The sequence below is a fragment of the Xiphophorus maculatus genome, chromosome 17, assembly GCF_002775205.1.
Source record: "Xiphophorus maculatus strain JP 163 A chromosome 17, X_maculatus-5.0-male, whole genome shotgun sequence".
Lineage (NCBI taxonomy): Eukaryota > Metazoa > Chordata > Actinopteri > Cyprinodontiformes > Poeciliidae > Xiphophorus > Xiphophorus maculatus.
In genome coordinates this window covers 5312904-5340014 of record NC_036459.1, presented here as the reverse complement: position 1 = coordinate 5340014, position 27111 = coordinate 5312904, and the positions used below count along the sequence as shown (strand labels likewise).

The 27111-nt window shown below is 38.9% G+C and overlaps 1 protein-coding gene across 1 annotated transcript in view; it reads left to right on the top strand.

Moving 5' to 3' along the window:
- Positions 1 to 26853, top strand: part of st8sia1 (ST8 alpha-N-acetyl-neuraminide alpha-2,8-sialyltransferase 1) — a 28514-nt gene extending 1661 nt beyond the window's left edge. The window contains exons 2-5 of the mRNA XM_023350066.1: positions 713 to 857; positions 12567 to 12673; positions 16977 to 17069; positions 18324 to 26853. Coding sequence (XP_023205834.1) covers positions 713 to 857; positions 12567 to 12673; positions 16977 to 17069; positions 18324 to 18804 — 826 coding nt within the window. The 3' untranslated portion in view covers positions 18805 to 26853. The remainder of the gene's footprint in view (positions 1 to 712; positions 858 to 12566; positions 12674 to 16976; positions 17070 to 18323) is intronic.
- The last annotated feature ends 258 nt before the right edge of the window (positions 26854 to 27111 follow it).

Genomic DNA, 27111 nt, shown 5'->3' with positions numbered 1-27111 from the left:
TTTGGAAGTTCACCACTTACCTTCTGACTGGTAGTCTTTAAATTTCAACCTTTAATTCATCTCATTTAAGCCAGTCAGTTCACAGAACCAAAACTGAACGAAGGCCAGCCAATAAAGGAGGTTGTGCACCCTGTGCTGGGCCTCTGTGTGGAGCTTTAAATAGATATTCTGTATGTCTGCCAGTATACAGAAGTCTAAAAGCGACACATGATGTTTTTCTTTTTTTAGGGGGGAGAGGGGTGTAGCGGGGAAAAGAAGAGGGAGGGTCATTACATATTTTAAATTCAGGAAGTTACACGAACAATTTAAACAGTGTTACATCTAACTGTAATGAGAAGAATATGAAACAAGAACATGCCTACAGCATTCAGAGCATCATTCAGCTAAATATTAAATCATACACTTTTATTATTTCCTGGTCTTGCAAGACATCCTAAATGTACTTTTTTTCACGTTGACCTCCATAGTGGTCGGCCTGTGGTGTCAGCATTGGAGTTGTGCATTTTAACCAATCGGATGTACCGTATAACCGTGTTTCTCTAATGGTAACAGTTTCCAGCTCAGCAACAATCTTTTCAACGACGATTACAAGACAACTGGCTGTTTAGCTCGCAACCATAAATCATTCCTGCAGCTGCTTGTGGCACAGTTTAAACCAAAGTGTCTAGAGGTCTTCAGAGGTCAGACTAACCCTCCCTTCTTTCCTGCACAGGAATCTGCTGACAGAATGTTGCAATCCGAGGTGGATGTTTGCAGTGACGAAGGAGAACGCTCCTATTGGCAAGGTCCTGTGGTACGATGGAGAGTATTACTACTCGCACACTGTCAACAACGAGACGTATTCGGTTTTTGTGCAGGTAAACCAGCATTTCCATGTGGTGCACTCTTTTTTTTTTTCCCAGGGTTGCAGGTTTAGGTTACATGTAAAATATTTCTTTTGCCACAATTTTTCCTGATGGAATCGTTTCCTAAGGACACATGAGTAACTTGGAGTAGATACATTTTGAGGTAGTTTCTCCGCACACTTGCTGCTGTGTGAAGACGATGTGTTTTCTCAGGGATACTGACCCCTCCCTTCCTCCATAATGGAGGAAGGGAGGGGTCAGTGGAGCAGACCGTCATCCTCCGAGGGGAAGAGGATTACTCGCACATTGTCTTTGCGTGAAAGGGAGTCAATATGAAGCTGTGGGGGAACGGGTAGACGAGCATCCAAGGTGTCATTCTAAAGACGCTTAACTATAATCGAAAATCAACATCTAGAATTCTACAAATTTCTTAATTTTGTAGTTAATTAATTATTTTTGCTACTGAGCAGTTTTCACCCTGCATTCACAGCTGCGTGGCTCAGCATGTGCAGATTCATCTGTGAGTAATAAACTGACGGTGAAGAAGCACCACGAACTTTTGTGTTCCTCCGTTTAACCACAGGAAGCTGAAGTGGTTCTGAGACGTAGTGGAGGCGCTCCGGACGCATATCTGCACTCAGTATACCGGTTGAGGACCGTGATGAATATCTGACCCTAATTTGAAGTCGTTAGCAGTGCCTGTCCAGTCATGCAAGCATTGGGAGCTGCGGGTGAACAAATATAAAATGTGAAAGCAGTGAGAAAGTGACCTGGCAGGACCACTGTGCCTGTCTGTGCTGGGGGGTTTTTTTCCCCCCCAAGTAGCTGGGCTAATTCATCAACAGCTGCGAAGTTCTACTACCAGAAACCACTCTTTATTTGACTGGTGGACTTTGTTTGAATAGTTCTTAAAGCTTTTTTTAAAAATCAAAATAGTACCTCGAAATGTCTAAATCAGAGTAAGCGCAAAACCAGAACGTCTTCATCTCTGCACTCAGAGATTATTCTACTAATTAAATGCTGCTCGTTATTATCTTGGTACAAGTTTTTTTAAAGCTCTACAGAAAATGCAAGCGGCTATTGAAGATGAAGTTGATGGAAGTGATGCCATGGGTGAAAAGGAGCAGTTGTCTTTGCTAATGTTCTGAAATTAGGTCATTATGAACACAAAGCAGGATACAATATCCAACACTGACATAATTTATTGAAGGAAAAAAAATACATATCAGAATGCAAAAACTGGTTAATTAGATTATTTGTAATTGATGGCAGGAGTGTACAACAACAAAAATAAATGCTAGAACCTAATATTAAAACATTAGCTTATGGGTGTGCACTTATGCAATGAAGTTACTGCAGCTTGTTTATTATTAGTATTTTCTTTCCAAGCAAATATAATATTTTTTACTTTGTTTATTCTGCTATGTAGTAAATTTTCACACATTTTGTTTCTGATTCTGACTTTCTTTGTGCTTTCCTGCTTTCTTGGTTTTATGGTTCGTTAGGTTTCACCTCAGCTTTCGTCGGTGTTAATTATTGTCCCACCTGTCTCTTGTCCCATTGTTTGTAGGGGAATTACAAAAAAACTGCAATTTGTAGTTCCCCTTCTCCCCCCTTGCTCCTTTACTCATTAGTTCATGTTTTTGGGAACAACACAGACACACAATTATCTATAATTCAAAATATGTTTCATGTTTATCATAGGGGAAAAAATCTTCTGAAGAAGTATCTTGTTCTTGTCTTTACATGCCATGGAAAAATGGCATAAGAGTATAAACTTCCGATATTCACTTTATGTGCCGTTTAGGTAGAATATTTAAATGTTTTTCAACCCTGGGTCTCAAGGCAAACTGCCCTGCATGTTTTAGGCATTTTCCTGCTTTGGCACACATGATTTCGGTAGATGGCTGATTAACAGGCTTTTCCTGAATTGCAATCAGGGAAACATCTACAACATGCAGGTCAGTGTGCCTTGAGGACCAGGGTTGGGAAACACTGCAATATTTAAGCCATACTGCTCTTGTCTTTTCAGAGCTAAAAGAAATTCTCTCTTTGCCATCTCCAAACAAAATCATACATGTGTGTGTGTTAATGTTGTGGACTTGGAACCTCTAACATCCTGTTGAGACAGAAACAATCATCCATCCATCCATTTTCTTCTGCTTTATCCGGGGTCCGGTGCGGGGGTAGCAGCTTCAGAAGGGCGGCCCAGACTTCCCTCCCCCCAGCCACTTGTTCCAGGTCCTTCGGGGGAATCCCAAGGCGTTCCCAGGCCAGCGGAGAGACATAGTCCCTCCAGCGAAACAACCATCGCCTCAAAAACACGTCTCTCTAACCGGATCTTAGATATTTCAGGCAAGATACAAAAATGAGCCACAAACCAGAATGTAAAATCACAGACAAGACATTTATTAAATCAATACATTTGGCCAAATGGAAACACAACTCACCCACAAACACGAACAGCAATAGGTCCCTGCCGGAGGAGGTCGTGTCTGAGTGCGAGAGTGAGGACTTCATACTTTTATCTCTCATCCTCGCGCCCCGAGACATCGCAAATCCCTCCAGCTGTTCCCATACGCACAAACGATACCTGTCAAATCCTCTCCTGCATAAAACACTCAACTCTTGGCTGCTAACCATTTAAGGAGTTCTGCTTTCTTAGATGTTTCACCTTTTACTTCTGCTGCTAGAACATTCTGACATGCTGCATCCTGTTCTGCCACAATTTGCGCTCTCCTTATCTAACTGTGGTATGCAAACAGGGTTATTCATCTTATCCTTAGCTGAAACCTTTCAAACTATAATGACAATACAGGTTTGTAAAGGATTCAACACAGTGTAGCAATATAGAGCATTATATTTGATATTCAAAATATGCAAAACTCACTCATGAGTATGAATGTACTTGATTACATTTTTTATTTCTCACAATACTAAGTTTTGACAGTCTAAAATGAAAATCTTACTTTTTGCGAACCTTAATTAGGGTAATTAGAGATAATTAGGGTGCGTGGGTTTAGTTATGTTTTTGGTTTATCATCTACCAATAACTCTTTAGCTTTGTTTAATCTAAGCTAGAGCGCTAACCAAATCCCCTCTCTGTCAGTTTGCACCAGTTTTTACTTCACACCCATCTGTACCTCCTTTAAGTGACTACAATCATACAATGTTTCACCTTATGGACTTTGGGTTTATGGAGTAACATTTTAAAAAATATTTTAGAATTTTCTACCTAATTTTGACTTCAGCTGTCAATTTTTTATTTTTTTTTACTGGCTCTGAATAAGCTTCTCTTTATTTACAATTTGTTCTAGACCACCTATACTTAGTTTGGATGAATAATAAAAAGTAACAATAAAATCTCACATGTAATGTTTTTAAAATATTATTTTCTTGACTTTGTTTGAGCCAATGAACTATTAGAGATTTGAACCCTTGAGTGATATCTTGCTGGTAGATATTCAGCAGGAATGTCCTCTGTGTAAAACCTTTAAAGAGTTTAGAATTATGTTTTTCTTCATTGATGTTGCCTCTAGCATTCAAAATTAAATTTCTCTCTGTACTAGCGGTCCTTGTCTTCATGTTGCTGAGACAGCCACAACTAGAAGTACTGCGAAAAATCTATGGGACGTTTTTGTAATTTGTAAAAACTGTTTGATGGACTCCAAGTGATCCACTGAACATTCATTAAATGTCTCTTAATATTACTCAGATGAATTTGAATTTCTACAATTGCTTCTCTAAAATTATTCCATTCCTTTTTCCTTAAAGACTGGTTTCTTAGGGGCGTTATCATCTTGGTAAAAAGAATTGTCTTTAATTTTCACATAGGTCTTATACGATGTACAGTGATGCGAAAAGCATTCGATAATAATTCTTATGTTTATTTTTTTTTTTATGCCGTAATTGATGTCATTAGTTTTTTCATATCAGATGGAGATGACCAGAACAAATTCCAAAATCACTCTTCATATAATCTAGAATGAAAAAGCTATCCAAGCAACTCGGCCTGTTGCAGAAGGAAATAAATTAACTTATTTGGAGATTTGAGTTCAAATTCGCCAGCCGCACTCAGTCACAATTATTGACAGATTTGTTTAAAAGAAGAAAAAGATTAAATATAAATTCTTTGAGATTAGGTTTAAAAACTCTGTGTAACCCACCATGCCTCTATGATCTACAGAAATAGTCATTTCATATCTAGCATATGCAGTCTCGAGCCCCAAAGTGTGTACATGCTTAATGAAAGGTAATCATCCTTCTTCGGTTTCAACGCCAGTGAATCTACCAGAGGTTATTGCAGCTCTATTTTTAGCCCAGGTACTGCACTTCTTGTGTGAACCTATATGACCTGCAGTGTGTTTTTCAGAGAGAAGAGAACAGGTAGTTATGTGAGGCAGATGATGCTCGTGAGTCCTGCCCTCTCTTAAATACAGTAAACTACCGCTGCTGTGATTGTGGGTCTGAACACAGACAACCAGCCATGCTGCACGGCGCTGGCAGCTGCTACCGAATCTGCTAGAGAATATGCCTTAAAGCAGCTTGACATGTAATTACAGGTTAGTAAGATGGTTCAAACAGAGCTTGCATACATAAGGCTTATCTTGCCGCAAAGCAGAATCCTATGATCTTTTCTTCTGTCCTACTCATTGATGTGATTGTGAACATTAGAACCTTATCAGCATGCTTCAACTTTCCAGTTGTGAGATGCTGGACTCTTATCTGCGATCTGCATTGTGAATATTTCGTCTGCACCGATGCAAATGAAAGTGACCAGCAAAGATGACGTTTGTTGTTGCGCAACACCCCCCCCCTCCTTTCTGTCTCTACTCTCTCACTCTCTGCTTCCTCTTCTGAGAGGGGAGATGTGCTACCAGCTCTCCATCTAACGGGTTAATTGAGTTTCCTAAATCTGCCGGGATTTACCCTGTCCAGAACTGAAGTAAACTCTGTTTAAGCTGGTTTCGAGAAACGATTCGCCTGGTTTCTGACGGCCAACATCCAGGTGTCCCACCCTTCTTCCCCCTGTGAATTAGCCAGACTGAGCAGCCTACAGCCAACTAGTTTCACAGAGCACACCTGTTAACGGTCGCTCGTTCTCTATTTTACAACTTGCATTTGTTATTGAACCAGGTAGGTTTTAGTGACTCGGGCGAGTCCCAAGGATGACGTTTTAAATTTGGGCTACCAGCAACCTAAAAACATTTTAAACTTTTTCCTCTCCAGAATCAAACATCACAGCTATTTTACAACCATCAAAGAACTTTAAGGTGACTCATTAACTGAATGTCCACAACATCTTTTAGATTTTCTTTATGCTAAATATTTTATTAGTAAGGCAGTTTTGCAAGGGTCAGTACAGCTTAATTCAGTAGCAGAAATAATCAAATAAGTAAAATCAATCATCTAGTCTATCTTTCCCTACTGCTGACACTGAGAACTAAAAAAGGAACCTTTGAGAGAGACGGACGGAGCCTGGCGCCTCGAACCCCAGACCTGGCACGACGACGAAGAAGGTGCTGCAGCAGGAGGAAGACGCCGATCGATGAAGGCCAGGATCTCCGCAGGTCTGATGATGAAGAAGGTGTTGCAGCAGGAGGAAGATGTTGATCGGCGAAGGCAGGAATCTCTGTAGGTCTGATGAGCTTCTTCTCCGCATGGATGGTGAGGTCACACAGGACTTGGTGCTGGCAGGAAGGAAGGCACCAGTTCTTCTTCTTTGTCTTTGCCTTTGTCTTCATCTTTGTCTTTGGGGTCTGAACCCAGCCGATGAGAGAAGTGCGATTCGAAGCCACAGGTTGCAGGGCTGACGGGTTGGTCCCCATGGCCGGACAGTCTTCGGCTCCGTGGCCCCGGCTCTTCTTCAGCTGCAGAGTTCTTTGTCCATCTCGATCTTGGCTCGAAGCTGCCCGGAGGATCCAACGAACGGTTCCTCTTTTGCACTCACCTTTTATAGGGTTTCTTTGGCTAGCACTGTTGCTGGGCTTGTTTCATTGGCTGACTGCTCAGATGATTTCATATCCATCACTGTCTTACATACATTATGTCCTGATGTCTGTGCTAATGTCTCAGAGTTGCTCAACCTCCTGTCCATTGCCTGCACAACCTTTCACCTACTCTCTAAATAAGGCGTTGATCATCTCTGCTCTCCTGTTAGTTCCTTGCCTTTCACCTTTCACCTACTCTCTACCTCCAACATATCAGTGATGTTTAATTGCAGTTACACCTTTAACACCATTTCAAGTTCAATGTCAAAATCACATTTATATCACATTTATTTTCTTTAGCTTCTCTGATTTAGCATTCATTTATAATTTTATAACCATAACTTATATCACATTTATTTTCTTCAGCTTCTCTGATTTATCATTCATTTATGATTTTATAACCATAACTTATTAATTATACTTATTATAATCCTAATGTGAGTTATTACAGATGTTTTTCTGAAAAGAAACCAAGAATAATACATGATTCTAATTATTTGATGCCAAAGTTACAGTTACTTGTTTTTCTTGTAAGTGTTCCCACAAATGTTCGTGTAAATATTATTACAAGTAAACCAATATTAATATAAGTATTTTACTTTGAATCTTATCAAATTACCAAAATGTTTAGATTTCATTCTTTAAACTTTCATGATTTAAAATAAGGAATAGTCTCAGCTATTTTTTATAAATCTGCAGGCTGGAACTTACTTCCTCTTTTTCCAGGAAACCTGCTTTTCCTGTTTAATGACTCTGACTGACTATGATTTCTTATGATTAGATAGAAAAAAGTAGAATTAAAGCAAAGTTTGCATGAGACAAAAACAACACACACAACCAGATTTATTTTATTGACACTTAAGTCTACTGTTGGGCCTTGATGTCACTTGAGTGATTCATTTTAAAGATAACTTTATTTATTATTACTGTTAAACTAAAATCTCCAGCATGGGGAAGTGGGATGAGCTCGGATTTTCTTGACACGTTCCTTCAAAGTGGTTTCAAAGAGACCCACGTCAGAGACCCAGATGCCGAACCGCACATCCTGCGTATGTGTTCTCATGCAAGTTCGCTCAGAGAGAAAGCAGGGCAGTTATTACCACCATGTGTCATCATCCTTACCTTGAACTTACAGTAAACGCTGCAGAAGCATGGTCTTTTCTGCATCCGGTATGTTGTGGTTTTTTTTGTCATTTTCCACAGCTTTGCTGGCATTCAAAACTATGTGAAGCTTACATAATGTCTGCACAGACATCAAGTCTGTGCAGTTTATTAGTTTATAGTTACCTGCTCAAATATATATTATAGAGATAACAGATTGTACTTCTTTAAAGGGACAAGTAAACGCAATAAAAATCTGAACTTGATCAATGTAGTTAAATTGAATTGTGACATGCTTAGTTTGTTCAGCCTTTTTTGGCATCTTCTAAACAGTTTTGTTATTATTGTTGCTGGTTTTCTCATTTTTATAACGAAGTATGAAATGGCAAGACAGCTGTGAAAAAGGAAGAAAAAAGCAAATCAGCTATAACCTCTATACTGTAGATATTTATCACAAGTTGGAAACAAAAATAAGACACTGTATGTTTATATCACACGTGCCACGCTGTTGTAAAAGTTATGTTCATGCTATTTCAGTGTTGTAGCAATGACATAAAGACTTAGTTGCCTGTTAACCCGTCTGCGATCTAAAGAGACCCCACAAGCTTTTTACTCTGTGCGCGGTCTGGCGGTGTCGCACTGACCCTGCGTGTGCTTTTACAATGGTTCTTTTTTTTCCAGAAACTAACCTGTCAAGCCAGCTGTCCTGTCAGACTATAAAAATAAACTTTTCTGCTGGCATAAAAATTCTGGGCTTATCCTGTCTCAGTTAAGCTGCTGTAAAAGTCACCATAAATTTAAACTAACATGATTCTTTCCCAATGAAGTGCTTGAAGACATTTGTCCAACAGCTCACCGTTATGATGTCAGTTGCGTTGTGGTTATGTCTATCTGCGGAAAAGTGGTGCAGACTGCGTTTTATGTTTTTGCTTGTTTCTTTTGCCTTTTTCAAATATTTTTATGTCATTTTCAGGTCATTTAGGAGAGCGTCTAATTCTTATTTTCTCCAGAGATATATTGGATCTGCTTTTGTAATTATTTTCAAAACCAGCAGAGGTCTGATTGTATTACTAGAGTAGTGGAACATTTAACATATTTAGGAAAAAGGGGTTTAGCACTAGAATTACCAAAGATTCCCAAAATGGGAATCTTCGTCCAGGTACCAGAGAGGGGCCAGTTTGGCCCTGTCCCTAGAGCTACCAAAGAGGGGCCAGTTTGGCCCTCCAAGAGAGGGTGTGAAGAGGCGCCTTTGTTATGTAAATAAGGCCATTACTATCCTGTTCCAAGGACAATCAGCGTGAAAGTTGATGTAGTGAGTTTGGCTCTCCTCCCCCCTGCTCACCAAATGCAGTATATTTCAAGTCCCATGCATAGTTTCTCTTTGCATGGTAATTCTTACAACAAATCCTGATGTTGTTTTCTAAGTTTTGTCCCTCTAGTATCTTGTCTTGACTCTCAATTTTCTTTTTTAAACATGTTAACCAGTTTAATAGCAGATGCGCTCTAAAACTTTGTATATTTTGCATCCTTTGTTTATGGCTTTTTTTTTTTGCAAACTTTACAACAAAATTAAATGTCTTTTCTTAGTGGTTAAATTATCAGCTAATAAACTGTTCATGATCTACTGCATACGTTTTGTTAGGTCAGTTGTTAACCTAACAAGCAACAACAACTGCACCATTTTATTGATTTTAAATGTGTACTATAGGCAGAAATGTCTGTCCACTAGCCTATATTAATTATTTAGTAATAAGCTGTTGTAGTGACTGGTGGATGGTTATGGTCTTTTCTATAATTTCTTCTCTGAAATTGCAATAGAGGACTGGGGTTTCACAGTACACTATGGTGAAAAGTCAATTTAATGATGTCGATGAAAGGATGTTAGCTGCCATCTTCCAGGTGTGTTCAGTTGGAATCAGAGAGTAATTAGCAGGAAAACTAAGAGTACTTGTTCCATGCAGGTCATCTACATCCTTTCAACAATTGTCAACGTCTAAGCCTATCACACTGCATGCATCCTCACCCCCGTCTGTTGACTGCCTCTTCTGCTGTTGGTTTTGTAGGTTTAAATACTCAACAAGCTGTCGATCTTTTACACAGCATCAATGTTATTCTTATCTCTATAAAAAACACAGAAATAACCCCCGGCATTTATGACATGGAACCATAAAGAAATCGAAAAGCAAACTCTGGTCTACCTAATAACCAGGGTTATTAGGTGTGGTTTGAATGCATAAGTATGTGCCAAGCAAAGTGAATACCATTCCAAAAGCAAAACGTGAATTGTAGGTCAAAGCATTCTGGATAAATAAACCAAAGCAAATGTGCATGTCTTGCGCTAGCGGGAGGAATTGCTGGTAGTCTTTTGCCAAAGATAAAAATGAAGTCATACAACTGCTAAAATCTGACGTGACTCTGTTTTTGTTTACATGTCATGATAATCATTACATTCAAAATTGTAACATCTGTTACATTTTAAGTTGATAAGATATGCTTTCACACTGCATTGTGTTAAACAAATGAAACCCCATTAGCAACTTGTTTATCCTCTTGCCTGTGAAAATGCTGCACTAAGAATCACTGAAGGAAATGACAGAACAAAATCTGAACAAGACACTAAGCACAACTTGATTCTTAAAAATGTAAGCAAAAGTGGGGTGGCCTCAGATTTTAGCTGTTGTTGGATGTTTATTTTGTCTTTGGGTAAATGTGAAAAAACAAACACTGTTCAACAAAATCTGCTCAGCATGAGTCGGGGATGAGGCATCAAACTATGGAGAATGTTGTTTTTCACACAAGTACCCTCTGCTGTAGTGCGTTTCCTGCTTTTGGAGCGGTCTCAGGACCACTTGGCATTCACGTATACATTCAAACCGCACTACAGTTCACTTCAGCTGAACCGAGACCTAGGCTTTTAGGAGGACCAGAGTTCACTTCTTTGGTCCGCATTAGAGTTTGAGTACACATTCACACCTCCCTAAATCAACCAAATTTTCTAGGCAAATGAAAAAGAGTATTAACGTGGGCTAAAGAGGGCTGGTGTGAATTTACCCCAATTCTCCTGAAACTTTGGGAACCTGTGGCAGATGTGTGCAAATCCACTCTCAATATCTTGTACATCACATGCCAATGTGTTATAAGTGGGAAAGGAAATGCAATTTTTTTCAACTTGTGGAGAAGATGAGCTATCTTATGCTGAAGATTGCTGTGTATTTTATCCAATTCACTTGTGAAAAAAAAATCACAAATGCATTGAACAAAGATACATTTCAAACATTTTTCATGTACAATATCAATAAATACAAAGTTACACAGAAGCAGCACAGCGGTGTGGTAATTACCAATGTCTCCTTGGAAAAAAAGATCTCCAGTTTGAATCGTAGCCTTGGATTTATTCTGTAGAGTTTGCGTTCTCTTGTGCCCTAGTGTTTGGACTTCCTCTAGCAGTGCTAAAGCATAAATATTAATAATATTCAAAATACCTTGTTTTAGTACATCTAAGTAGCCATCTTGGTGTGTTTCTGTGTTAGCCCTGTGTTGAACTTTAAATTCTCCCTAAGATACATTCTGCCTATCATCGACAGATAACTGTATCCAGTTTTTGGGCCTGAATAAGATGTAAGCTGCTACAGTAAAAATGTCAGAAGAACATTTCTGAATTGCTTGGGTAAAGGTATTGGTCTCTGTAACTCAATTCCATCAGGGTTGATAAAAATGTAAATGCAATAAAGAACCTTGGATTTGATGAAAATGTTTACATTAAACACTTTGGTGAGCACACTTGAGTCTATGAAACACAAAATTCTGCCTTTTTCACATGCAAATGGTAAAAATTGAGTAAAAAATCTTAAAAATAAATTATCTTCTATTCCATTTACATAATTATCCACTGAAATGTTTTAAAATTAAGAGAAACAGTGCAATTGCACGTCTGTTTGCAGTCATTTTTATATGTATAAAATGTGAGCATACGCCTAAATGTTGAATTGGGGAGTGGGGAGAAGGTGACTTTAACTGCTGTGTATTGAGCGTGAAAGTTGATGTAGTGAGTTTGGCTCTCCTCCCCCCTGCTCATCTACAGGGATGCTAATTAGACCATTCAGAGTCGTCAGTTTGGCCACATTTGGATGCTAATAACCCAGTTTGGCCCCTCTCGGTAGTTCTAGGAAGATACCCAATCTGGCCCCTCTTGGTAGAGATAGGAATTTCTCCAAATCCTGGTAGTCCTAGTGTTAGAGGGTATATTTATTTAAAGTGTACATTTATTTATTAACTTTTTTACATCGGTAGATTAATTTAGAGACATGGTGCCTCTCGTCTGCGCCTGATAATTAGATGATTTTTTCCCACACATAATATGGACTTTGTTCTAGGAGGTTATATCAGAGACGCCGTAGGATTCATGGCTTGCATGACCTCAGCTTGTTTTCAGAAATCTCTCCCCTTCATATCTCTTCGGCGATTCGTCTTTCAGCGCTCCGGGGCTTTTGAGGGAATTTTAGCACAAGGACACATGCTCAACTGTATAATGACCTCAATGTTAGGCTACTGCTTAGAGAAAATGAATGCTTGTTTTGTGAATCTGCGCAACAGGTTGCCTGCTAACAAAACCATTTCTTGTTTCCTCCAGACCACCCCTCTGAAACCCCTGAAGAAGTGTGCTGTGGTGGGCAACGGCGGTATTCTCAGGCACAGCAAATGTGGACGGGACATTGACCAGGCTGACTTCGTCATGCGGTGAGACGAAGAGACTTCTGGAGTCTACAGCTAAGAGTACATAAGAAAAACAGCAAAAGGGAAAAAGAGTTGTAGGTTTGGGGCCTGGTTTCACTTTATTGAAGCTGTACAGCACCCCATAACCCATTGAATTTTATTCCTTTGCTTATTGGTTATGGGTAATAAAAAAATCGAACATTTGAAATCTGTTGTTCTGCATGTAGTGAATCTATGCAATGCACAAGATTCACTTTTTGAATTGAATTCCTGAAATAAATGTACTTTGTGTAACTGAATTCGATTCAGATTTCCAAATGGACAAACATAAAACATAAGCAGAACCAGCTTAAAGCGCGGAACTCTTCAGAGCCCTCCTTTGGTTTGCGTGAGACCTGCAGTATTTTCAATCATCTGGGTTTGATTTTCGGATGAAAATGTCACTAAACTTTGTTGTTGCGCAACACCCCCCCCCTCCTTTCTGTCTCTACTCTCTCACTCTCATACTTCCTCTTCTGAGAGGGGAGATGTGCTACCAGCTCTCCTTCTAACGGGTTAATTGAGTTTCCTAAATCTGCTGGGATTTACCCTGTCCAGAACTGAAGTAAACTCTGTTTAAGCTGGTTTCGAGAAACGATTCGCCTGGTTTCTGACGGCCAACATCCAGGTGTCCCACCCTTCTTCCCCCTGTGAATTAGCCAGACTGAGCAGCCTACAGCCAACTAGTTTCACAGAGCACACCTGTTAATGGTCGCTCGTTCTCTATTTTACAACTTGCATTTGTTATTGAACCAGGTAGGTTTTAGTGACTCGGGCGAGTCCCAAGGATGTTGTTTTAAATTTGGGCTACCAGCAACCTATAAAACATTTTCCACCTCTTCCTCTCCAGAATCAAACATCACAGCTATTTTACAACCATCAAAGAACTTTAAGGTGACTCATTAACTGAATGTCCACAACATCTTTTAGATTTTCTTTATGCTAAATATTTTATTAGTAAGGCATTTTTGCAAGGGTCAGTACAGCTTAATTCAGTAGCAGAAATAATCAAATAAGTAAAATCAGTCATCTAGTCTGTCTTTCCCTACTGCTGACACTGAGAACTAAAAAAGGGAACCTTTGAGAGAGACGGACGGAGCCTGGCGCCTCGAACCCCAGACCTGGCACGACGACGAAGAAGGTGCTGCAGCAGGAGGAAGACGCCGATCGATGAAGGCCAGGATCTCCGCAGGTCTGATGATGAAGAAGGTGTTGCAGCAGGAGGAAGATGTTGATCGGCGAAGGCAGGAATCTCTGTAGGTCTGATGAGCTTCTTCTCCGCATGGATGGTGAGGTCACACAGGACTTGGTGCTGGCAGGAAGGAAGGCACCAGTTCTTCTTCTTTGTCTTTGCCTTTGTCTTCATCTTTGTCTTTGGGGTCTGAACCCAGCCGATGAGAGAAGTGCGATTTGAAGCCACAGGTTGTAGGGCTGACGGGTTGGTCCCCATGGCCGGACAGTCTTCGGCTCCGTGGCCCCGGCTCTTCTTCAGCTGCAGAGTTCTTTGTCCATCTCGATCTTGGCTCGAAGCTGCCCGGAGGATCCAACGAACGGTTCCTCTTTTGCACTCACCTTTTATAGGGTTTCTTTGGCTAGCACTGTTGCTGGGCTTGTTTCATTGGCTGACTGCTCAGATGATTTCATATCCATCACTGTCTTACAGACATTATGTCCTGATGTCTGTGCTAATGTCTCAGAGTTGCTCAACCTCCTGTCCATTGCCTGCACAACCTTTCACCTACTCTCTAAATAAGGCGTTGATCATCTCTGCTCTCCTGTTAGTTCCTTGCCTTTCACCTTTCACCTACTCTCTACCTCCAACATATCAGTGATGTTTAATTGCAGTTACACCTTTTACACCATTTCAAGTTCAAAGTCAAAATCACATTTATATCACATTTATTTTCTTTAGCTTCTCTGATTTAGCATTCATTTATAATTTTATAACCATAACTTATATCACATTTATTTTCTTCAGCTTCTCTGATTTATCATTAATTTATGATTTTATAACCATAACTTATTAATTATACTTATTATAATCCTAATGTGAGTTATTACAGATGTTTTTCTGAAAAGAAACCAAGAATAATACATGATTCTAATTATTTGATGCCAAAGTTACAGTTACTTGTTTTTCTTGTAACTGTTCCCACAAATGTTCGTGTAAATATTATTACAAGTAAACCAATATTAATATAAGTATTTTACTTTGAATCTTATCAAATTACCAAAATGTTTAGATTTCATTCTTTAAACTTTCATGATTTAAAATAAGGAATAGTCTCAGCTATTTTTATAAATCTGCAGGCTGGAACTTACTTCCTCTTTTTCCAGGAAACCTGCTTTTCCTGTTTCATGACTCTCTCTGACTGACTATGATTTCTTATGATTAGATAGAAAAAAGTAAAATTAAAGCAAAGTTTGCATGAGACAAAAACAACACACACAACCAGATTTATTTTATTGACACTTAAGTCTACTGTTGGGCCTTGATGTCACTTGAGTGATTCATTTTAAAGATAACTTTATTTATTATTACTGTTAAACTAAAATCTCCAGCATGGGGAAGTGGGATGAGCTCGGATTTTCTTGACAACTTTTGCACAACATGCACATTTGAATGCCCAGTATGAATGGAGAGATGCAAAGACTGTGGAACAAAAGAAAATCCTCAGTAGCTAGTAGAGCACACGTCTCCTTCACAGCTTGAATAGCGTGTGGCGTTTCTAAGACACACTCACTGCTAGCGTGCTGAACTTTCACAGTTGAGTAATAGATGCAAATTTATGTTGTTTTGCAGTTTCCTGGAGCAACAAGTGTGAAACCAGCAGTGCTATAGACTGAAGCCGTAATCACTCAAGTGTGCATCATGTAATTCAGTTTCTTCAGGTTCTTTCTGAGCCACACTGTACCCTAGACTTACAGGAGTGGTAGCCTGGGCCCCTGCAGTTTCAGGGCCCCTTTGTGATATTTGATCATAATGTTTTGGGAATTAATCGATGCTTTAAAAGGTACCACCCAACAATCAGGCCCCTTAACCTAGTGAGGGGTTTTAATTCACTGAACCTTTGTGTAAAGAATTATCATGAAACCAATAAGGTCACTTACTCTAATTTCACACCCAAGCGCATCAAACATAAACTGCACCAGCAAGTTTTTGAGAAGCAGTTCCATAGACATGCTGAAACAAGGTACAATGTGCAAAAGATCCCGATAACTACCAGCTGCCAAGTTGTCAACGTAGCACACTAAATCCTAAATCTACGTGTGGCATAGAAGAAAAAGGGATGCAATACTTTGCTTTTAATTATCACTATGACAACTAAATAACAAGGTCCGAGATAATCATGTTTCACAGATTGGTTTCTTTGAAATAAACATATTCAATATTCAATATTAACGACCTGTGGCAGCTTTGAGGGGCCGTGGCAGCTGACACTGGAAGTGCCACTACCAGCTGCCACCACCACAGTTTGAGTTTGCTGTTAGGGCGAGGGCGACTGACACAAACACACTGACAGATCATCAGTAGAGGTGTTTAAATCAGCTAACTGACCACTGCTGTGTTCAGACCATTACTTATTAATAATTGCAAAACAAATGTAAAGCCTGAAAGCACAATACTGTAACAGACTCGACGCTCTGTTCTTTGTGTGGCAAAAATTTGCATGTTTTTTGTGTTTTCTGCTCTACAAGTGGAACTGTTGTCTTTCAGTTGCTATGGCTACTGATCAGTGTATCGTGTAGGTGACACAGAGAGAGAGAGGAAAAAAGAATACGAGTGGGTTTTATGTGTTATTCAGTGGCATTTCTGCATTATTTTCCCTTTGCTGTGCTGCGCTACACTAAATTAATAATACCTACATCTCCATGTTTAATTAACGGAATTGTTCTGCCACGGCAGCATGGCTATGGATGGAAAATAAAAGAATTTTCTTTTTGCCCTCCAGTATTGTGCTCATGTGATAAATTTCCGGATGTAAACAATAACATGCAACGGGCCTACAGTATATTCATATTTTTAAGAACATGTTACATTACCACACACAAGCCTGGCAAAGCTACTGTAACATTTTGGGTCAATTTTCAGTGATTGTGGAAGAAGACATTTATAAAAATAATGTTGTTTTTTTTGGTAGAAAGAATTATATATTTATGTGTTTACAAACATCTTACAAAATGAAGCCCATATTACATTTAGTTTCTTAACTTATATGAATAAATTTGTATCTTTATGTTGGATTACATTAAAATAATTCTCATTATTGGTCTTTTACTCTTCTAGGTGCAACCTTCCACCGCTTACGAAGGAATATTTGGAGGACGTGGGGAACAAAACCCACCTGGTCACCGCCAACCCGAGCATCATTGAGAAAAGGTAAAGCCGTTTGCTCGTCAGTCTGACTGTGGAAATGTACTGAATGTTATTGGTGATTTTTCTGTTCACAAATGAATGAAGTCAATGAGTTTATATTATGAAAAAAGATCTCGAGGTTTGTTCAGAGGCAGATGGAAAATTAAAGCTGCAAGAGGTTATATTATTAAGGCTACTGAATATAGTGTGTCAACGGTGCTACGGGACCCAATCATGAAAAGTTAGTTTGTTTCACATAAAAATGAAAGTATATAAAGGACACTCCAAAATCTTCAGTTTGTTGCTGTTCATTTTTTGAGTGCTTCAGAGGAAAGAAAACTTGCTGGGACTTTCTACAGTAAACTGACGGCCAGACATTCTCGTTTAGGATTTTATGCTAAATCCAGAGCTTCATGAATTACGTTCTTCAGGTGCTGAAGTGTCAAAGCAACTCCAGATCATCACATGTTTGACTGACATCATGATCAGACCTGCAGAACTGTAGATATTACTCTAGGTTTTCTTTTCATGAGCTCTTGGAGTAGTAGTTGTTGGCCAGTGTCAGATTTATAACCTGACATTCTCGCTGGACAAAAATAAGAACACAGGGAGACGGTTAAATATCTTACAATTGAACGGAGAACTCTGCCCAGGGGTATCTCCTTATCTTTGTCTCCGGACCAGTTCTGATGTCCCCTCTTTCTTCTCCTCCTTTTATTGTAATTTGAGATCCCTGTTTACGTAGCAGCTGCTGATTAGAGGAGGGGCAAACAACAAACCCAGCTGCTAACACACATTTATCCATCTTTTCTATACAATGCAATGTCCTATCTTTCTGCATGTGAAGTCTTCAGTATCATCTCTGGGTCACAAACTTCGACCGTTAGCCTTTGGGTGTTTCTCTGTCTGGCCAGCTCTCCGGGAGAGGCTGGCCTCTTCTTCCACTTTGACATGCTTATCTCCTCCTGCAGACATTACGTTCTAGAAATAAACAGACATAGATTCTCACAGTCCCTAGTATAGTGATCTCTATTTATATAGTTTATTAAATTAATCCTATCAGCCAGCAACTAAAAAAATGTTTTTTATTAAATGGTGACTAGATTAGGCCTTTAATCATTTAAAGGCTTAATTAAACATAAACACAAGATCAAATTTCATTCTTAGTCAACATAAAACTATTTTGTGTTTAATTGCTCATTGCTTCACTTACTCCAGGTTGTTAATCTTACTTACTGCACTGATGCATTTAGAGCAACTCTCACTGTCCTTCTTCAGATTCCAAGGTCTTCTCTGGTCTAGAAAAGCTTTCGTGGACTATTTGAAGGCATACGGCTCTAGCTTCATCTACATGCCAGCGTTCTCCATGAAGCCCGGCACCGACCCATCACTCCGGGCGTACTACGCCGTCACAGACTCCCATTCCAACCTCACCATGCTCTTCGCCAACCCTGACTTCCTGCGCAACGTAGGCAAATTCTGGAAAGCGCGCGGCGTTCATGCCAAGCGCCTCTCTACGGGCCTCTTCCTGGTCAGCCTGGCCCTGGGGATGTGCGACGAGGTGACAGTTTACGGCTTTTGGCCGTTCTCCATCGGACTGGACGGGCAGCCCATCAGCCACCATTACTATGACAACATCCTGCCCGGTAAGTGGTTCCACGCCATGCCGGAGGAGTTCGTCCAGCTGTGGCACCTCCACAAAAGCGGCACTCTGCGAGTTAAGGTGGGAAGCTGTCAACCTCAGAATGAAGGGAGTTAGAGCGCCTACGGACTCCCTAATGTCAGTGAGGTTATGATGAGCAGGAGAAGAGAGTTGGACTGCAAATTATCAGACGCTTGTGAGAATAAAGGTTATAGGGCCACATATTTCCTCTGGGAGGTACCCACACTACACCCGTGATTATTTATTTACCTGATGTTCTCCAATTTTCTTCCTATTCATGATAAAAATGTCTATTCCCTGACACAGAGTTTCCGTACAGTCCCAAAACTTGCCATGCACCTGCCCTCGTCTGTGGAACAGTGTGTGTGTTTCCACGGGAAACCTCAGCTGCGAAAGAGAAAAGGGGGATGGATTTTCCTCTTGACTGACACATGTGGCAGCTGGATCAACCCCCAGCTTACTGATGTAAGGAGGCAGAGGGAGCGAAGGGCCAAAGGGGAATAACATGCACTGAAAAGGCTGCTGAAACACAACAAACAATGGAGATAATGGTATTGTGGTTGCTAGTGGCTTGAAAAGAAGTGAAATTTAATTGAGCAAGGGGTAAAAAAAGTTTTTTTTTTCAGGGTGTAATCTCAGTGTTTTTCTCAAACTGATTGATTCCAAATGGAGCTGTTATACAATGTAGAGACTGACTCATGAATTAAATCCCCTAGAATGTTAAGCCATGTTGCATTTTAAACCTTGAATCTAAAAGGGAAAACCTGCTGTTGTGTATCTTGTCTTTGTTTGCCAAATGTGATGTTTTTTTATTATTATTGCTTTTCTTTAGGTTTTAATGTGAATTGTGTTTGTGGTACATCAAGGGGGGGAGATATTGTCCTGCCAAAACACATAGGTACCTCAGCTTTCACTCCTCTTTTAACAGTGATTATCTTTTTTGGTGCAATTCAGCAAAAACAGGCTCCCTAGTTTGATCTAATCCACTTCTGTAGAGAGCCTTGCTGGAAGTCGGCCCCCTGGTTGCAGGACTGTACTTGTCAAGGGCCAAACCAGGGGAACAGTGGACTCTTTCATGCTCTCCCGCCCAGTCCTTGTGCTGCTTGTTCTCTGAAATGAGGAGACACTGATATAAAGAGGGCACCAACAGATGAAGAGGACTCAATGGCACAAAGTGGGCTTTCAGTCAGTGTTGCTTCTTCCCATTCAATGTAGGAAACCTTGTTGAGTAACTAGTGAATCTGTTGCACTCGGTTATTGATCATTTTTGCCTCAGAGAACGGGCACAACTTAGCCTCTGTCCTGAACAATTGCCTTCAAAATCAAATCAAACAGACATTTTTGTGTAAACATGCAAAACCTGCATTATTTATTTATTTGAGGGTGTCTTTTTTTTGTTTTGTTTTGGGGGTTTTTTCCTTAAAAATGTACTTTGTATATGCTGTTGTGCCATACCGGTGATGGTGCAACAATTGAGAACTCTGCATGGGGAATGCAGGATGTGAACCACAGCCCTCGCTGCTGAAGGTACCAAACGTCTTTGTAAGTTTAGTGCTTTATGTTCTTATCTGCTCCGTCTGTAAAGCTGAATAAGGTCCAGTGCCTTTTATATGAATTGGAGGAGAATTCCTTGTGACCTTCTCACTAATGTGACTGAAGTGATCCAATTGGTGATGCATACTTTTTCAGTTTTCAGTGCTGTCAAGAAAAACCTGTTGACGTTTTTATGAATCGGTTATCATAAGCTTTTTGTGGCTTTGTAAAGAGATATCAATGACTTTAGCTCTCTACATTAAGGGGCGTTAATCATCATATTTGAAATGTTATTTTTTTTCGTGCTCATTTGCGGATTTAAAAGCACTCTGTGGCAAGCTCATTCAACCAGCAAGCTGCCACATTGGCAAATAACTGCTGATGGGGGGGAAAAAAGTGCTAATTTTTATCACTCAAAATCTGCAATCATTCAGGTAGATTTAAATTCCTTCCTGCTTCTGACTAGCATTTTTCACAACAGAGAAATTCTTTCTATAAGCAAAACTCTGCTGTGATTGTGTAAAACATAATAGCTGTAACACTAATAAATCACATTATTTCTTTCTTTTTCTTTTTAGTGTTTTTTAGCTTTTAAAAAGATATCTGTTTTTGACACCAAAAATTATATTTACCCTGAAAAGATTTCCCTGCAGAGTACCATCAGAGTGCAGGCTTGGTTTTATCTAAGAATCATGTGTTTTTTGTTGTTGTTGTTTTTAAGTGAATGTTACTCTGCACTGATAGATTTATGTTCTGTTTTCTGTACTGCCTTGCTTGTTAGCGTGAAATGCCAAGTTAGCGTGACCAATGATCTCAGACTCACAATAATGAGAGGAAAAATGGAGTTCTTTTTTTAATTGAAGACGATTCCTTTAAAGAGGACAGTGTATAACTAATGCCAAGCATGTGTGTTTGACTTTCTTTTGTTTGAGGTTACAAACCTCATTTGCTATGTAAATGTAACTTTAATGTGAATTATTCCAAAACAAACAAAAAAATCCTGAATAGTTTTTACTGCGGTCCATTCAACTTCTATGATTGTTTGATTGTTTTTTTTAAATCTGCATCTTTATTTGTCGTCTTCTGCCCAGTATTGTGAACGAATGATCTGTGACAGTTTAACTGTAAGTAAGCATGATGACTTTTCAAAGTATAGGCGCTTTTGGGCCATCGATTTTTCTCTTTTTTTCTTTTTTTTTTTAACACAAGCTGTCGCTAAAAGTCAGCCAGAACAAGTGAAAACACCTGCCTGCCAGCTTCATCTTTTTGTGGAAACGTGAAGTGAAAAAAATGTGATGTAAATTTTGGTCTTGTGGAAGAAGGGCAAATTAGTTTTAGATCTGACATAATTAATTGAGCTTCAGTCGAAGGTATGCTTCTCTCGCTACACTGTGAGCTTTGCAATTCACATAGCAAGAGTAGATTTTTGAATTATTTAAAACAGTGATCAAACTAGAGATGCTGACTTTTTTTTTTAAATCTCATTTTGATGTGCTAAAAAACCCATATAAACAACACATGTTCAACTATTTTAAGAAAGATATGGAGATAATGGTGCACTCCACAGAGGCAGTGCATTATTATTGCCGTCATCTGGAATTTAGTTGCTGCGTGCCTAGTTGTGAAGAAATGCTTAAAAACGGATCATTTTAGCAAATATTTGAAGCTTTAGATGATTTATTTCTTAGATGCTGTGCTGGTTGACTGTTAAATAATAAAACGGCTGTTGCAAACAACCATCTCACATTAGCATGCAGTTCTTTTTAGGACTAATGCAATTTTACAGAGAGGTTTTTGGACATTTTCATACGTAGCTAGTTGGCAAGTCTTGGATTAAGGTTAGTATTTTTTTAAAACATGTTTCCTGTTTTAACCGCATTCTAGTGCATCACCAGCAGGTGGGGTTTTCCGACTGCAAAATCGCCTGTTTTTACTGTAAGGTTTGTAATATAATCTCACTGCTTATTTGTTCTGCGGCCTAAAGGCTTTGCTTAAGACTTTGTGTGTTCAGTCTTGAGTTTTACATTGTTTGAAGCAAATCAGGGCGTTTCAGCTGAGTCTAATAATATTAAATAAAGTGGACGAAGACGGGGATGTTTTGGGCAGGGATTCTAAATTGTAATGTACTTTATCGGTCTCAAAGGAATATTCAATCTTACTGTTGCTGATTGACGCTGATCAAAGACGCCAACTTCTGCTTGAACATTAGACGTTGCATTTGGCTGATGTGAATGTCCCCTCAAGTGAGGGTTCTTTTTCCTCTTTTTTTGGTTTGTTTTATGTAAGAATATTTGTTACAAGTCATCTAACCTACAATGCAACTTGCTTACTTACATTAAAAGACATTTTAGTAACATCAGCCTGTTACCTGATGCAGTTCCTCCCTGTCACTCAACAGATTAATGTGTGCACAGAGGACAGATAAATAGAAATTCATGTACATGAGACTAAATACTCATACCACCATAAAACACCATTAGTTTGATGCAGTGGCTTTAAACAAAAACTCTTGTACATAGGCCTTTCACAAAGCCAGCATAGCTACACAAATTTAATAGGTGATGAAGGAAACTTTAATTTAATCTGAAAAGGTCAAACAAAGTCCTTAGCCCTTGTCCAAGAGATTTGTAAAATTAGGACAAGAAAAAGATAAGTTTGCATGAGATGATTAGACAATAATGCAAAATTAGTTTAGTCTGTTTAGATATTTTCACGGGAGTTTGGAATAAGAAAACATTAAAGCCAACATCACAGTACAGGTTTCATTTTTAGGGTTGCAAATTACATACATCAACTTATATTAACGCCGTTATATTGGGGCTGATTGAGACATCACTAGCCAAACATCATTGTTGCACTATCGGTATAGCTTTTTTCTTTTTAATTATCATTTTTATTTTGTATTTTTCAGTTTTGTCAATTTCTTAACAACCCGCATTTGCATACAAGGTATAGATTGGCAAATTGTTCACCATGTGGCTTAATAGGGCCTTACTCTTTCAATAAATTGTAAAATCAGATTTATTGTAATTTAGCGTACATAACCTTGCAGTTTTAGTTGTGGTGCTATGATAAATTGTGTTGAAACAAACTTGTCTGATCATGTCAAACGCAGTTAAGCCCAAGTGTGATGAGTCGTTTTGTAGGGTTCAGCTTCTACTCTTGACATCTCAATGACATTTTTTTTTTGTATTATTTAACATGTAAATGTTCTTTTTTTTTCTTTGTCTTCACCTGAAGCATTTGATGCAAAATGAGGAAGGAGATCCACTTTTCAAAGATTTTTTTGCCTTTGTACCACTTTGACTTTCACCCATTTTGTCCAGTTTGATGTCAGCAACCCAGCCTGAGCATGTAAAAATAAAACTAGAGGTTTTGTTTTGAATTGACTGTTTATGGCCAAAATAAAATAAAATAAAAAATGATCACAGAACAACCATAACCATGTAAAACTTCAACACCAGAATCAAATAAAAAGAAAAAATCTAAAAAAAAAATTTATTTGTTTTCTTTTTTTGTTGCTTTCCCCTGAGAGTTTCCCTCATCCTTAATGAGAAATGTCAAACAGAACCACATCTACTATAGGGGAGGATTTGCTTTTTCTTGCGTGGGCGTGCAGTAATTCAGCCAAACACCTTCTGAGGACTGTAAGCGTTCACAGAAATCCACTGTGCTTTCCACAGCCCTGTCTGCACGCTGGGCTTGTATGGGATATGAATTTTTTAAAGATGTCAGTAGAAGCTGCACAGCTTTATCTCAGGCCTCTTCTGCTCAGACCTTAACCTTTTCAGTTATGAAGAAACGCAGTCGACTGTCTTGTCCGTGGCACTGAGATCACAAATTAACAACAAAAGAAAAATTAACTCTTTATTTTAACTTTTGTATGGCTTGATTACTTTGGATTGCATAAAGTACAAATGTCCACATGGTAAAAGTTGTTGTTTATGTCATATTGCATATTACAATCCTGTAAAATGTCAATTCACATTGTGTAGTCACCAAAACAAAGGTTTTCACACACCTCTGTTGCTATGCCAGAGTTTTATGATCATTTCAAAGCAAACAATATCAAAAACCTCACTGTGGATGAAGATATATTAGATACACGAATATTTAATATTTCTATTGACACTTCTATACACAGATTCAGCAAATCAATGTTAGATTCAAGCTTGTCTGATTTTCTAAACACTTTTCTCTATTCCAAATATGTAGCCTTGTTTTTGAACTGGCAACTTATTTTAATTTGAGAGCACACTCTGGCACCTGTATGAAAGACTGCTTTCAGTGAGTTCTGGACATGTGGAGAGTCATGCCCTGTCAGGAAACTCCTGGTAAACATTATTTTTGGATGGTCAGGTCACACCCCTTGGAGTCTGTAATAGAAGGCTGAGCAGTCCATAATGGCTGTGCTTTGCAGATTCAAAGTAAAATGATGACAGATTTAAACACAGACTTCAGTTTATGATTTTCCAGCTGTGATTAATTAAAGACAGCTCCAAGCTAATAGGGTTTTTGCCTCGATTAAAAACAACTGTGTTTTCAGAGTTTTTGCAGTTTTCTGAAAGCTCGTTCCAGATTAGGGGAGCGAAGAAGCTGGATGCTAATACTCCATGTTTGGCTCTGACTCTGGGGATGCACATTAGACTTGAATCGGAAGACCTAAGTGGTCTGGAAAGTTGGCATAACAACATATCTGTAATGTACTCATATGTTCAATCAAATATTTGTATTTCAAAGTCTCCTTTCTGCCAAAGATGTATGAATGCATCAGGTTCAGAGTGTGCTTGTGTTGGCTGTTCACACTGTCATGACACCAGTGCCCTCATGCACCCACTGACTTACATGTAAGTGTTTTGAGGGTGACAGTTGGCAGGTTTTTACGTGCCGAGTCAAGCCGAAGCGTGTCATATTGTTGTTTTGTTTGTTTTATTTTTGTTTGCTCCTCAGTCTTGGATGTTGAAATCTCCTGCAATGATTAAACAGTCCTAATCAACATGTATTACAGATAGCAGATTACTCCGGACAGGAAAATCCTGTAATATCCCACTGCAATAACAGGAACATGATAATAGGAGGACAACACCTGAGTCAGCCTTTAAACCCAACATCTATATTTTATCAAGTTCAAAAGTCCGCAGAAGAAATATTAGTCACTGTGTTACTTAAATTGCTTTATTAAACATTAGCTCTGTCAGGTCATTTTTAATTGAGTTCATTAGCCATTCCTGGGAAAATCTGACTCTTAAATATTTGGGAATCAAAGTCAAAACCCATTGAGGGAGATTTCAACATCCATACTGACACCATCCAAGACAGACGGGTGGCGGAAAAAAACGAAATGATACCAAAACTTGTTTTACTCAACATGATGAACAGGCAACATACAGCCATAGACACACCTTAGACATGATTATCAGTGAAGGTCTAAATATAGCCAAGGTCTCTGAAATTGACGTCACGCTGTCTAGTGTTGCGGGTGCCATTTACCATGACAGACAAATTAACAAGCCAACCTGTGACTTTATAATCTCACACACGAAGATAGATTAATTCAAGTCTGGATTACAACTTTTGATTTCTTCTCTTTATTCTGCCACTGCAATGTAATGCTTTTGTTTTGTTTTCGCTTGCATTATGTTTTATTACGTAAGGCCCTTCTTCAAATAAACCCGATTTCACCAGAGACGACGCTGAATTAGCTGTCTCTCCTACGGACGTCTTGAGGTCATGTCATTTCCTGCTGTTGGTCATCTGGGTTTTCTCAAGTCCAAAAAAAAAAAAAAAGCACAGCTACTTTCATGTCGCATTTCATCCAACTTTAATGTTTGTAACTTTATATAAACCCTTAAACCAATGATTTTAAGTCAAGTGAAGCTTGTTTGTGCAGCACATTCAGCAGCAAGGCAGTTCAAAGTGATTTGCATAATAAAAACATAATTAAACAAAAGATAACTAGTATATTGCACTGGCAGAAGGTAAAGAAGTAAAAAAAGTTCTAATCCAGACTAGAAATAATAAATGTTTCACTTATTGTTATAAGGGCTTTTAGCCTTGACTATCAGGAACTCAGTTTTACAATTTTCTGGAAGTATTAGATTAGAAAATTCTGGAAAATTAGATTAGAGTCTAATCTAATTTTCTAACTCGTGTATGGCTTCTTCTGGTGCAGAATTACGATGTATATCTCACGTTAATGACATAAGATCCTTTGTCTTTTACCTGGCGAGTCAGATAATTACATCTTTCGCTTAGAAAATTGTAACTCGGAGGCACTGACTGAAATATTATAGGCGTCTCCTTGTTTTCATTCAACCGTGTTTCTTTTAAAAACCTAACATAAATATTATGCTCAATGATGAAGATTTATTACTCAAACTGAATGTGTAATAAAGCCAGTTTAATTGACTTAGAGGCAGATAAGCTTTCCATTGGAGGTTGTATTAGATAGGAGATAAATAAGAGGTTTGATTTTAGACAGCTGCATTTTTATTTTTATTTTTTACTGGTTATGGTGTTTTTGTGTTCAGACTCATTTGGGCTGGTGTATTTACAGAGCAGAATGGCTGTACAGTAAACTTCTGTGATCACAATAAAGCTGAACTATGTCAACACGTTTGTTTTTCATTTCTTTAAAAGAGTAATCCAAATGAAAAAAAACTGGATTAATGATATGCATGCCCTTTATCAGAGCATGCCAACCCACCAGGACTATTTTTGGTGGTGGATGCAGTGGCCTCGCCTGAGCTCTCTGTTCTCTCTCAATGCTGAAGGGAAGAAGGCATGAGGGAGATAACCTCAAAGAGAGGCTCTAGGATATGTAAATAAAAACATGTTTCCCCACAGGCCTCTAATGTCAGGTCTCATCAT